Consider the following 13,859-nt stretch of genomic DNA (forward strand, 5'->3'; position numbering starts at 1 on the left):
GGACAGGTACCTTAACTATTTTATCTCTGCTAAAAGGGAGAGGTTTAATAAATGTTTATCATTTCACAATTGCATCCTAAAGCAGTAGATAGTGCTAATTCTAAACAGATATTCTGCAGCCCTAGTTAGCAAGGCATTGACTGCTAAACTTTCCAGTAAGTAATCAATTAAACCATGAAGTGGCAGGGCAGAGATGAATAGAAAAGGTCTAAGAAGGAAAGAAATGAAGTTGCAGAACTTCACAGGGTTGATGTGAGGGAGTAAGGCTCTGCAAAACACTAGCGATAGGATTTTCAAAGCACTCAGCACTGGCCTAACTCTGTTCCCAATTAAATCAACAGGAGTTTCAAAGGGCACAGTCAGACCACAGTTGAGCACTTTTGAAAATCCCATGTTAGATTTCCTCAAACACTAGAGACAGGCCTGGGTTCACAAAATTGATTTAAGTTCAGCAGCTCTTTTGCATGTAATAAACTCAATTTTTAAACATTCTGATTTATGAAAATCTTTTTCTCATTGAACAGGAAGCCTGTGCTACATATCAGGGAACAAGGAACTGCCTCAAAACCAGGCTGGTTCAAGTGGATGCTTTCATGTATGGAATATATGTTACTCTACATCTTTTATTTTTATTAGCATTTTCTCTCTCCTCAGCTCCTTCCCCCCACCATTCTCTCCTATGTGAGAGTAAGCCCAATAAAACTTACACTTTCATTCAATTTTTTGTACTCACAGTCTTTGAGTTGGTTCAGAGTTATGCAAAACAAGTGTGACACAGAGACCCATTGATTCTTCACTACTCTGTCAGCAACTCTTGTCAGCTCACTACACCTAACACACTGTTGTCATGATATACAACCAAAAGTTGGCATGTAATACGCCATTGGAAAAAAATAGCTTACTGATCATTAATATTCTTACATGATGTATGTACAAGGTATGTACTAAGTGTTATAGACCCGTGCTAGTATTATGTTCTTAAAATGTGTTTGTCTAGGGCAGACTGGGCTTATGCATTGCTTGCCAGAGGAATGTGTATTTCTTTATCTGACCAGCCTGGTCGTGAGGCAACCACAATGAAGGCATATTTACATAAAAGGTAAACAAAGTCATCAAACTACCAAGTCAAGATAGCCCCTTGCGAGGGGCTGAACCTCAAATGATAAGTAATTGAAACAACTGATTGTATACATTATTACTGTTTTATACAAGTGCATCAAGTAAGGTCCATTTGGAAAGCCACTGACACACTGGTGATTAGTATCATTGTAAAACGTATGCATTAACACTATATGAGAAATTATGAATACTCACTGATACTACGCTTTAAAGTCTGTGACCATGAAGGGAGAAACAGGATTTCTCCCAGATCGGAGGGAAGGCAGCTTTCTACCCGTCTCCAATTAAATTAAGCCAGGTGTGATCAAAAACAATGGAAGCCCAATTTACATACAAATCAGCAGGGGAATGGGAAGTCTACAGGAAGGAAAGAATAGCATGAGATCATCCAGAGCCCAGGGACAATACAGTGAGTTTGGGAAGATATAAGGGGAGAGAAGCTTCTTGGCATCCATCACTGGACAGACACCAGGGGCCAGAGCTTTTACAAGCTGAGAAAGATGGGGCCTTCAACCAAGGGGTTGAAGTCTTTGGGATCTGACTATAAATGAAAAATCTGCTTAGGCAAAGATCTTTCACCTAGGAAGACAAGGGAAACCAGCACTGTGTACGTCTGTGGAAGGTCTTGACTAAGAGAAAGTCAGCCATGGCTGGAAGAAAAAGATTGGTAAGAAAACTACCTTGAGCAAAGACTGTAACTTGTAAAGTTAGGTCTTAAGCACTAGAAAGAGTATTTTTACTTTTGTTGGTTTGTAACCCATTCTACCTACAATCCCTTCTACTTGGTATCACCTAACCTATGTCCTTTTGTTAATAAATTTGTTTTACTTTTATTCAAAATCAACCTCGTGTTGTATTTGAATTGAAGTGACTGTTAACCTGTACTTTTGTCCCTTTAAAGGAGCAATGAAACTTATTGTTTCTCTGAGTGTTCCAGGAGGGAGCTGGACACTTCAGGTCAGACAGTTTGGGGAAAATTTGGGACTGGGAGTGTGTTGGGGGTCACGCTGCAAGCAGTAACCAAGGTTGGTGGAAACCACTGCGGAGCTGGTTTGTTGTAGGCAAGCTCCTAGGATCAGAACACTGAACCAGGGCTGCACATCACACAGACACTCAGGGAACCATGCGGTTGTCTGCTGGCTGTTGGTGTCCAGGCAGTGAGTCAGAGCAGCAAAGCATCTAAGGCACCCGGAGTTACAGGGCAGGTGATGACACAACTTCTCACTGTTCTGGGTTGAATTGTGACAAGTCAACTCAAATTGCAAGTACCAAGTAAGCCTTCTTTTTATACCAGTTCAAATGTTGCTAACCCAAAGATCAGCATTTACCTGTTTTTCAGTCAGAATGACATGGCCAAGGAGCTGATCTTCCAAGCCTTTCATGGTAACAGTAAAATCAATCACAGCCGTTTTTGCACTGATTTCTGGAGTATAGGCAGGATTAGCCAATTTAGTTGTTATATAAAGGGTAAATCCCTTCATTATATCTACCTCCTTGTCACCTACTTTTACCTGAAAAAAAATATAAATACATTTTTCATTTTTTAACAGCTCACTTTCCAACAACAGTTGTTTCTTCCGATGAAAGATGATCCCCTCTTAAAAAAAATCAGATAAATTATTTACTTAAATAAATGATTGCTGTCTGCCTGTCTAAACATTTCAAAGGTGCAATCACTGTGGTGTCTAGTCACCAGCCGATATCAGGTATCTATGACACTGTCCTTTTATTTTCATGTTCAAAATTCATCTTACTTTATGAGTTGAGCCAGATTTTATGAAATTTTTTTCCAAAATGTTATCCAGAGCAGGGTCGAGTTCTTCTCCAACATCTTCTATTAACAAAGGTCTTCCTAGGGAAAGGCAGTCTTCTAGGTGACTCCTGAAGTATTTGTGGTTCAGAGACGTAACCTATGGAGATTTGCTTATAATAAAATCCAGTTTTGCTCTATACAGTGATCAACACAAAACCAATCAGAATTTTTTAAACATTCAATTCACAGTGAGAGATCCATATACATCACCACAATTTTTGGGCTTACTCCTGCTCCCATTTAAATTAATAGAAGTTTTGCCGTTGACTTGAATGGGAGGAGGATCTGCCTCTTTGCTTTTCCTCATTGTTATCTATTTTATTTGCTTGCTTTACCTTGCTCCCATCACTGCAGTGCCTGAGTACCTCATAAACATTAATGACTTTATCCTCACAACACCCATGTGAGGCAGAGAAGTGTTACAGTGGATGATCGACAGGGGGCAGCTATTGTGAGGTACTGAATGCCTCCTGAGAGGTGTTGAGAACCTTCAGTTGTCATTGACTTCAACAGGAGCTCAGCACTTCACGAGATCAAATCCCTTCCCAAATCTTTGAATATCAAATGGTCTGATCATGATTTATTTATAATTCTTAAATTGCGTGTAAGTCTTTTTCAGTCTTTGGATGAAAATAGAATAGTGTTCCTCATCAGCCTGGTAAATTGTGTTTTTTCAGATGACACTAAGATACACACACAATTAAAATGAAGAAAGCCCTTGCCCAGAAGACATAGATTCATAGAAAAGTCGGACTAGAAGGGACCTCGATAAGTCACCTAGTCCAGTCCCCTGCAGTGAGGCAGGACTAAGTATTATCTAGCATCTCTATGTATACCTTTTCAATTAAAATGTTAAGAAATATAGTAAACAGATATAATTAGATAAATATAAAACATATAATTGAAAAGATTACAACTATAGCTGTTCACACTTTTAGCCTTGTTAAAACTGAAGTATGTATAAAACCACCATAATAGCACTATGCCCATAGTTTCTGTCAAATTAGGTTGATGGATGAGAAGAAATTTATTGAGAAATAAGATAAACACAACAACCGCACAGGAAATGAAGATGTTCCAGATATGATGCTATGACCTAAACCCTCACTCTTCCGAGGATCTGGCCTAACCCTTTTCACCCCTTGACTCCCACCTTGAAGTCCAACCTTACATAGGGAGGTTTGGTGTATGGTCCAGAACCCCTAGACCAATGTCTGTTGAGTAGTCCCACTCCTAGAAATTATAAACACAGCTAAAACCATGTAAAAAAAACTAAAATGTAAGAAGAGATGAAGAGAGAAGGAGGAATTTTAATATACTTTCAAAGAGACCTAGAAAAGAAAAAGGGATGTTTATAAATCTAAATGTTAGCAAAAAACCCCAGTGTGTTTTTTCACATGAAGAACTGGGGAGAAAATGTTTTTGACTTTAAATTCTGATATAACTACTGGCCTGATGTTAGAAAATTGATGAAAAAGTTATTTCAGGGCCAGTATCCCCCAAGTTCCCATGGGCATGGTGCTAGGATTATATACTGATATGTCTGAATTTAAATAAAGACAGACATCTATTCAAAATGTGTGTGGTTACACCCAATAAATGTACTTTATCACTCTGGTTCCCAAAACATGTATCCTACACAGAACCAGCATTGGAAAATTTCTTACGTATAATTTCCTTTCTGCTATCAGCGTGTCCCACAATTTTGGATGCTTCAGCTACTCTCCTCTTTCTGCAGCTCATGGAGGGAGATCAGCATTTTGGAATGCAAAATTTAGCCATGCCCCCTCTGCTCCTGCTTGAGCCAAATGAGTTATTCCCAAACTGTAAAACTTGCATATTATTATTAACACATATTCCAGAGATAACTATATACATTAGACCAAGGAAGATGATTATATGCTAATGACTATATCTGACTCTTGACTCATGAGCCATCTAGGGAGGGCAGAATTGTGGGAGACACTGCTAGCAGAAATTAAATTATTGGCAAGAAATTTTCTTTTCTGTAGCCTTGCATCTCCCACAATTCCAGATGTTTGGGTAGTAGCGAGTAGTGATCAGGTGTAGGGAGGGATATGAAACAAAAGTTTGGTAGGAAAAAAGTACCCCCCTTTTGTAAGCTCATTGAGAAGTCTGTATTATATTTGGGCCACCGCCTGCAGTGCCTTTCTGCGGAAGGAGGCCTCTGTATTGCTGTCCATCTTGTATTGCCTAATGAAGGGGTAATTTATAGACCATGTGGCCACGTTGCAACTGTCTGAAATTGATGCTCTTGGTCATTCTGTCCACAAGGTTTCTAAGGATCTTGTGGACAGCACCTTGATCCCTTCTGGGACAGGAGCCTCTGATGATTTGTTCTACAATACACAGTCTAATCCATCTACAAATGCAGAACGTGGAAGTTCTGAGTCCTTGCTATTTCATGTGGAAGGACGTGAATAAGGAGCTCAATCGTCTCAGGGATTCTTTATGCTTGAAACAAAATTTCAATACTCTTCTGACATTTGAGGTCTGCCACACCTTTTCAGTTGGATGTTGTGGTTTTTGACGGAACAAAAGAAACACAACTTCTTTGGAAGTGTGGAAAGATGAATTCACCTTAGAAAGAAAGAATTCTGGTGTCCTGAGCACAACCTTGCTCTTGTGGAACATGCAATATGGCTCCTGTATAGATAAGGCTGCCTGCTCTGACACTTGCCTGGAGGATGTGACAACTAATAAGAAACAAGCCTTAGTCGGTAAATAAAAGGCTGACACTGAAGTCAGATGCTCTAAGAGCTCATCAGGGCCCTCAAAACTGGCAGAAGGTCACCAGTGTGGCTTATCAAACTCCTTGAAAGAAAGTGGCTATCTGTGCATTGTCTGCCAGGGAGCCCGAGGATAACCTGCTACTAAGAGCAGACACCTGACACGCAAAAGCACTGGTTTGAAGGCCTCTATCTATGGCTTCTTGGAGAAGTCCAGTATGGTTGGAATTCCTGGATTTCTGGGATACACACTGTGCTCTTGGCACCAGTTGTTGAATCTGGACCAGAGCTGATAGTGTCAATACTCTCCTAGACTAAAGTAATTTTTTAATGACTCTGGTGGACTGACCAAGACCTTCTAGTTCTTCCTTTTCAACAGCAAGGCTGTTAGTTGAAGCTGTTTTGGGTCCAGATGAAGTTGGCGACCTTGCAAGAGGATATCCAGTCTCCATGAAAGCTGGAGTGGGAACTCTAGTTTCAGCTCTGTAAGGTCCGGGAACCCAGGTCTCTGCAGTCAATGAGGAGTTATCACTATTACCGTAGTCTGTTCTCATTTTCTGGACCATCTTCTCCAGTAGTGGAAAGGGTAGAAATTAGAAAGTAGGCCCTGCAGCCAACTGCATGATAAGGCAACTGTCCCCGTGGATCATGGGTCTGCCTCCCTCTGAATCAATCATAGGAATGTAGGACTGGAAGGGACCTCAGTAGGTCATCTAGTCCAGTCTCCTGCACTCAAGGCAGAACTAAGCAATGACTAGACCATTCCTGACAGTTTCTTAAAAACTCCAATGACAGAGATTCCACAACATCCCTAGGCAATTTATTCCCGTGCTTAACTGGACAGGATCGAAAACCTCCTGATTCAGGTACCACTCAGAGTTTTTGACCATGCACCTAAGTCAGTCTGCCTTTTGGTTCAAGTCCCCTGTGATGTGGATTGCTTTGAGAGAAAGGAGGAACTGTTCTGCCCATCTCATTATGTCCATTGCTTCTGTGGGTAGTGCTGGACTCCTTGTTCCCCCTTGGTTGTTTAAATATGCGACCATAGTCGTATTTGTCTGACTGAACCAGGACACGGTTCAGCCTTTGGGTAGGCTGGAACCTTTGCAGAACTAGTTTGACAGCTCTCAGTTCTAGGAGGTTTATGCTGTGAGCCTTTTCCTCCTCGCTCCAGAGGCCCTGGGCTGTTTTGGGTTTCCAAGTGAGCTCCCCAGCCTTCCAGGTTGGATTCAGTTGCCAGGACTAAAGGAAGTGGAAGGCAGTTGGGCATGCCCTTGTGGGCACTGTAGTGGGCTCACCACCATTGTGAGGAGTTGAACATCTGTGTCAGAACCCACAACTGATCTTTCATGTGTTTCGGGGAGTGGTACCACACCTTTAGTATGATGGCTTTAAGACTCCTGATACATGAGTGTCCTCATGGAGTGACCCCTCTGCATTATACCAGCAGTCCTAGCACTTGGAGAAATAGTGCTAGGGTGGGCCTCCTGAAGCTCTGGATCAAGAAAATACATTCCTGGATGGAAAAATAAAACTGTTCTTGGCATTGGTGATGAAGCTGTGCACCTGGAGGAGTTTCAACATCCGATATGTGTGGCTCTGTGCTCTGCTGATGGCGACAGATTAAAATGTCATCCAGGAAGGTACAGGTGAATTTCCTGTGACCTGAGTATAGCTATTATTACCACCACCATCTCTATAAAAACCCTTGAGGCCAACGTCATGCTGAACAGGAGAGTTTAGTACTGATAAATGTTTCCTACATAGATGAATCTCGGAAGTCTGAAGTGGCACAGACTGATGGGGATATGGAGATATGCATTCGCTAGACCTACTGAAGACAAGAAGTCCTCCTGGGGTAGGGATGACACCACAGAAGCCAGGGTCTCCACCCAAAACTTCATTTTCTTTATCTTTATTCTGTTGCGCCTTTTGAGGTTAAGACTGGCTGTGATACCTCATCCCCCTGCCTCCCCATGCACTTCTGTACAATAAAGAAGATGGAGAAGAACTTGGAGAATCTTTCCTCTGTGGGGACACTCCCTATCACTCCCATATCCAGAAGATGAGATATTTCATTCTGGATTAGATTTTGTTTTATGGGGTCATTGGAGCTGGATGACTGGATGAAGAATGGATGGGGTGAAGCCCACAGTTTGAAAGAAAAGTATCCCTGGCTCACTGTCTCCCTGACATGTCTGTGGTTAATGAAAACCATTCCTTTAGGAAATGGGAAATCCCGCCTCTTAGCTTCAGTTATTGATGGAGGTTTGTGTAAACAGTGGATTGGGGCATGGGGGGGACCTGAGGTATGTCTGGATTACATCACACCCCTTAGGCTTTGATTCTGCTGTATTTCCTTTGGGAATCTGTTGTTCCTTCACTTATACCTTTGTGAGGAAGAGGAGTGAAAGGAGCACCTCTCTCCGAAGGGCAGTCTATATTCTTTCCTGATGGCATTTAGTGGGGAAGAAAGTGTTTGGATTTTGCAGCACAGTCATCCACCATCTTATCCAGCTTTTCTCCATAAAGCACGGAGCCTGTAAACTTGGCCAAGCATCAGACCTGCTTAGAGCCACCTTCCAGATTCAGAGCCATAGGCATTGCTGGCACCTGGCTACTGAGCTGGAAGCCATGGTTTGTGCTGAGGAGGACCTCACTGCATCCATTCAGACATCAGATACAAACACTGTTGCTAGGGAGACTTTCTTTAAAGTGGAGCCAAAGTCAGGGTTATCTCTGTCCTTAATGGATTTGAGATATTCCAGCCAGGAAAGAGATGCTCTTGCAAAGCAGGCAGCTGCCAGGGACACTCAGAGAATGATGGAGGAGGCTTGAAAGCCCTTTTGGAGAGAGGCCTCCATCTTTCTTTTGTTGGGTCCTTGGGATAGAACTCACAGTCTGACGAAGTAACCATACCTGGCGAGGGATGCTCAATCTTCAGAGGTGTCAATCTTCAGTGTCTCAGCAATGGTGCCCTGTGGTTCTTGAATGTTATAGACCCTGAGGTCACTCTTGTTAAGGTGTTGCCCTTGTCAGGCTTGTTCCATGTACCCCTAATCACTTCCTCAAGGGACGAGTGAAGGGGTATTGCAGTACTCAGCCGAGGAGCTTAAGGGGAGAAATTTACTCTAAGGCTTAATCTCAGAAGCCTGCTCAGGTTTCTGAGCCAGACAGCTCACCCTCCTCAGTAGAGGAAGAGGGGTCAGGGGTATCTCATCTCCTGGATTTGTTGTGCTTTGTGTTTCCCTTTTTAGCCTTTTAAAAAAACATGTAAACCTCTTTTACCCTTGTTGTGTGTTTTGGGAGTGCAGAGGCTCGGCTGAGGCTTTGGTGAGGCCTTTTGCAGCTTGCCTTCCTTCAGACCTGGAGCCCTCTCGAGACGTCTGTCCTAGAATCCTCCCCACTGAATCCCATTCCCCCTGGGAGGGGGGAACTCATTGTCAGAGCCCTCCTGGTTGGCTTGGGAGGGAGGAGGGCTGATTAGAAGCCCTGCTTCTTTCCCTAAAGCATTCAGAACAAACTTTAAGACTTGGGGGGGCGACTTGTGGCCCCACAAGCCTCCCCTCTTTGTTTGGCAGGCGTTCACTGGGACTTACCCTCTAAGTAGCGTGGTCAGGGTCCTCCCCACTGTTGGTGCCTCTCCCTCCTCTGCACTGGGGTTCCTCGTATATTTCCCCCCACTGGATTCATGGTTACCTTAATGGGTAGGGGACCCCACCTGCCTGTGCAACTTGCAGCCCCAGGACCTAACAGAGTAAGGAATGGAAGGCTGGGTGGAGGCTGGGCCCAACTTGTTATCTGCCTAACCTGGACAGGCTGCCTCCCATAAACAGCATTGCTTGGATTTGACCTGATGCTTTCTTGGCTGCTCTGCTGTTCCTATAAGGGACAGGGAAGCCAGCAGGGAGATGCTGCAGTGGAGGCGTTGGGACTCGGGAGGGTTAAACCCCTGAAGGGTTGACTGATTCAGGGAGGAGGAATGCTGAGGAGCGAGAACACTGCTCCCTACAGCCCCCCAAAAAGGGCAGAAAAGCTGAAATAGAAGGATGAAGGATGAGAGCCAAAGAAGCCACCCTGTCTGCTGCTATAGAGGCAAAAAACCTAGCAGCAAGCAGGAGCAGAGGGGGCATGGCCACCTGGCCAGACCATGTGGCACCAGAACTCTGATCCCACGTCCATGAGCAGCTGAGAGAGGAGAGCATCCCTGATGTCCAGAATTGTGGGAGATGCTGGGCTACAGAAAAAAAAAGAACAGAAGTATAGTGACTTACTGCCTGTAAGAGACTAACAATGGACTTATCTGAGGAAAGATGAGACAAATGGGATTAATTGACTTTTTAAAATTCCTTTAACAGAAATTTTACGAAATCAATATGAATACCTTCTGGAACGCATAACCTATAATGTCTCAGTTCTGTTGCATTCCCTTACTCTTGGTATTTGCTTCCTCTCTTTTAACACTTACATAAGGACATCAACAATTCTATTTATCTTTAAATAAAAAGTCTAATATTTGCCCTCTAGTAGCAAATGTGTAAGAAATATATACCTTATGTCACAGGTTTAAAAAGGATCATTATAAATACCTGTCTTTTACCATTTTCTCTTCAGTTATTCTCATGGAAAATCATACTGGGGTGTTTTTGTTAACATTTGGATCTATAAATGTCCCCTTATCCTTCACAGGACTAAGTTTTTTAAAACACCTCTCTCTCTCTACATTTTATCTTTTCCCATTAATTTAGCTGCAGTTCTTTATCCTTTCTACATGTGGTGTTACAAATCAGTCTGTACAAACTGGGTTACAGTTCTGAGTCATATGCCAAATATTACTGGCTTCCCTCTCTAGCTAAGAAGGGCCTTAGGGAACTGGTAGATTCTTGCTCAGGTACCCCTCTAGCTAAAACACAGATTGAGGTGATTTTGTTAGCCTGTTAGTAAACAAAACAAACCCCCCAAAACACGTAGATTCTAACATCCATTTTTTTCTTGGCAGGTCTCTGCGGATATTTTATATCATTTTTTTCTTTTTTCTCATTTTAGTTTTGTCATGCTCTTAGCTGTGTTTCTTCGCCATATCTGGGGTGGGGGTGATGTTTCTCAATTATTGGTTTAAGGGTTCTGGGCTTGATACCAAATCCTATTGATTTCCCTCCCTAGATGATGTGGCCTTCTGTTTGGAGGTTGCAGGCACAACAGAAAGGTAAGGGTTTAGGTCATAATATCACGTCTGAGACATCATCATTGCCCATGTTTTTGTTGTCCTATTCTTTTTTATTAGTCTCTTTTCTCATCCATCAACCTCATTTTGACAGGCTCTAGAGGCAGTATATTACTCACCATATTAACAGTGATTGGGTATCCATGTGATAAATTGCAATCCTCATGCACCTTCGACTGCCTCGGTGGCACTCTCCCAATAATCCATCTCCACCAGGACCACATTGGCAGACAATAGTATAAAGCTCCCATTTCTACCTCTTCAGGATCATGAGATATTGGACTTTAAATCCATCAAAGATGCAGGATTGCACTATTGCCCATCTTGCATCCTTGAGCAGTGGAGTTTGGAGAGGAGGTAAAAATTCCACACTTGTTGAGGAGAATAGAAAACTATCAAGTAAGAAATTTCTCTTCTGTTAGCAGCTTCTCTCTTCATTCACCACTAATGGATTAATGACCCCCCAACTATGGAATTCAAAGGTGGTGTTGCTGGAGGCTCCAGGATTATGCTCCATCCTTCAGCTCAGGCTTACAGCAGAGTTCTTCCACAAATACAGAAAACCTCCAGCAATCAATTATTAGCATTAAGACACTATATGTCTAAATCTCTCACTAGAGAACATTTTCAATTTATATTCTGGTCATTTACCAAACTACCAGGATGGGTTGAATTCAGAGAGAAGGTGCGGACAAAAATAAAATTATCAGGTAAGAAAATTCTCATTCTGTTGCACGGCTTCTCTCCTCATTCATTACTCCTGGGAAGTAATGAGCAGTGCATACCAGATGTAGAGAGGGAAAGAGTAAGCAGAGTTCAATTATTATAGTAGAATAGTAGGCAGGAACAGATGTTTCCTCCATATAAAGCAAGAACTTTATACACTAAGGAATTATATGGGAACCAACCCAGCAGCACCTTCCTACCAAAGGATGTCTCTACAGAGGAATGGAAACTTACTTTGCAAATACTCCTCGAATGAGGCTCATACACTCATACCCAGTACCTTTAGGGACTTCTGTGAATAGTTTCCCAACTATTCACAGAATAGCATGCCAACTGGTGCAGGATTTTTACATCTTGCCTGCAGCAACTTTGAGGCTCTCGGGCCTTGGCATTATGATAGAATGAAATGAACAGGGTGCAATTGGCATATGCATTCTGTATGCTTGAAATATATCTTTAGAGCTGTAAGAATGCCTATTTATGCCATAAATCTTCCAAGGGTTAGAATACAATGATGGGAGAACTATTTCCCAGGAATTGTAGAAAGCGTAACTTACCTTGAAGAGAAAGGTTTCTGGAACTATAAGAATAACCTTTTCCTCATGACAAAGGCAGTGTGGTTTTTGTAGGGATATGGGAACTAATTCTCAAACTTACTTTTCAGAAGTAATGGTGACAAGAAAGGCCAGCTAAAGGCTCATCTAATTTGTCACTGTGAATAAACTTGGCACCTGATACTCAAATGCAAGATCTGATGTGCCTGGCTACAAAATGCCACTATGGTTGGTACCCACATTTCTATAGCGCTCAGTTGTAGGACTCCAACCAAACCTCCTGGAGAAACTCTAGTGTAGCTGAGATCACCAGATCTTTGGGGATTATAATAATATTCATATCACAACAGCACTGACAGGTCAGGGCATCACTGTGCTGGACAATACACAGTGAGGCAGTCCCTGTCCCAAAAAGCTTTCTGTTTCCCCATAATCCTGACATGTAAATTTGGCCAGATGAGTAAATGAAATATCCTGGTTGAGTTCTGTCTGGATACAAAACTGTATCATTGCTTAATGGAGATTCCATGCTAAACTACATTTCTCTTCCAATGCCCAAGTTGTTAAAGGTAGATGTTCCCAGTCTACATGAAGGAATCCCAGCTTCAAGATGTCTGGTCTTTTCTGAAGGTACAATGTGGGGTCCTTGCCTATTTAGCAAGTCCAAAGTATCTTCTCGGCCAGTGAAGGATGAGGAGGAGGATTTCAGCTTCTTCTTCTTCAATTTCTTCTGTATCCTTTATGTGAACTCTCTGGAAAGGCAGCAGATTCTTCTCTTCCCAGGACACTATTTCCACTGTCATGGAGAAGATTTGGACTCTGGTTACTCCCTGGTTTTCAGAATGGATATAAACATTCATGCCTCAAAAATAAGGCAACTCTTAACAGGAAGCAGGGGGACACTTCCTCTGCAAATACCATAATTGCCTGCCATATAGTATCTTGCACCTTCCATTGAAGCAGCTGGTACTGGTCACAGTCACAAAAAGGACATGGTACTCAGTGGTCCCATCCCATATGGCCATGTTTGTGGTTTTTGCTTTTTAAAATAATCTATTTAAAGACACACCCTTATAGATGTGTCAAAATGAACTAAAAGGACACCTACGATGAGATTTTGGAAATTTGTCTTCCAAGTATGCTTGCTTCCATAGTGAGTTTGCAAGGGTCTAGCGTGAATGTTGTGTTGGCTTTCAACATGTTGTTTATGCTTGCCTCCCCACACAGGGGCACTGGATGTTATCTGAGAATAATGCTTAATTTTGCATTGCATCAAGTACATGGTTTTATGTTTTCAGAAGGAATTTCAGCAGGTGTGCTTTGAGAAACCCATGAGGAATGAAGCTGATACATGGCACTAGCAATCCTAACCATTGGAAATAACTAACTAACTACTACAAGGAGTCCTTGTGGCACCTTAGAGACTAACAAATTTATTTGGGCATAAGCTTTCGTGGGCTATAACCCACTTCATCAGATGCATGGAGTGAAAAATACAGTAGGCAGGTATAAATATACCGCACATGAAAAGATGGGAGTTGCCTTACCAAGTGGGAGGTCAGTGCTAACAAGGCCGATTCAACCAGGGTGGATGTGGCCCATTCCCAACAGTTGACAAGAAGCTGTGAGTATCAACAGAGGGAAAATTACTTTTTGTAATTACTTCTCCTGGC

At 42.4% G+C, this 13,859-nt stretch overlaps 1 protein-coding gene across 1 annotated transcript in view; it reads right to left on the reverse strand.

Annotated features, from left to right (window-relative positions):
- LOC140907170 (dynein axonemal heavy chain 5-like) overlaps positions 1 to 13,859 on the reverse strand; it is a 266,273-nt gene that overhangs the window by 66,174 nt on the left and 186,240 nt on the right. The window contains exons 64-65 of the mRNA XM_073332494.1: positions 2,874 to 3,029; positions 2,448 to 2,630 (exon numbers count right to left, since the gene is read on the reverse strand). Coding sequence (XP_073188595.1) covers positions 2,448 to 2,630; positions 2,874 to 3,029 — 339 coding nt within the window. The remainder of the gene's footprint in view (positions 1 to 2,447; positions 2,631 to 2,873; positions 3,030 to 13,859) is intronic.

This window comes from Lepidochelys kempii, chromosome 2, assembly GCF_965140265.1.
Source record: "Lepidochelys kempii isolate rLepKem1 chromosome 2, rLepKem1.hap2, whole genome shotgun sequence".
Taxonomy (NCBI): Eukaryota; Metazoa; Chordata; order Testudines; family Cheloniidae; genus Lepidochelys; species Lepidochelys kempii.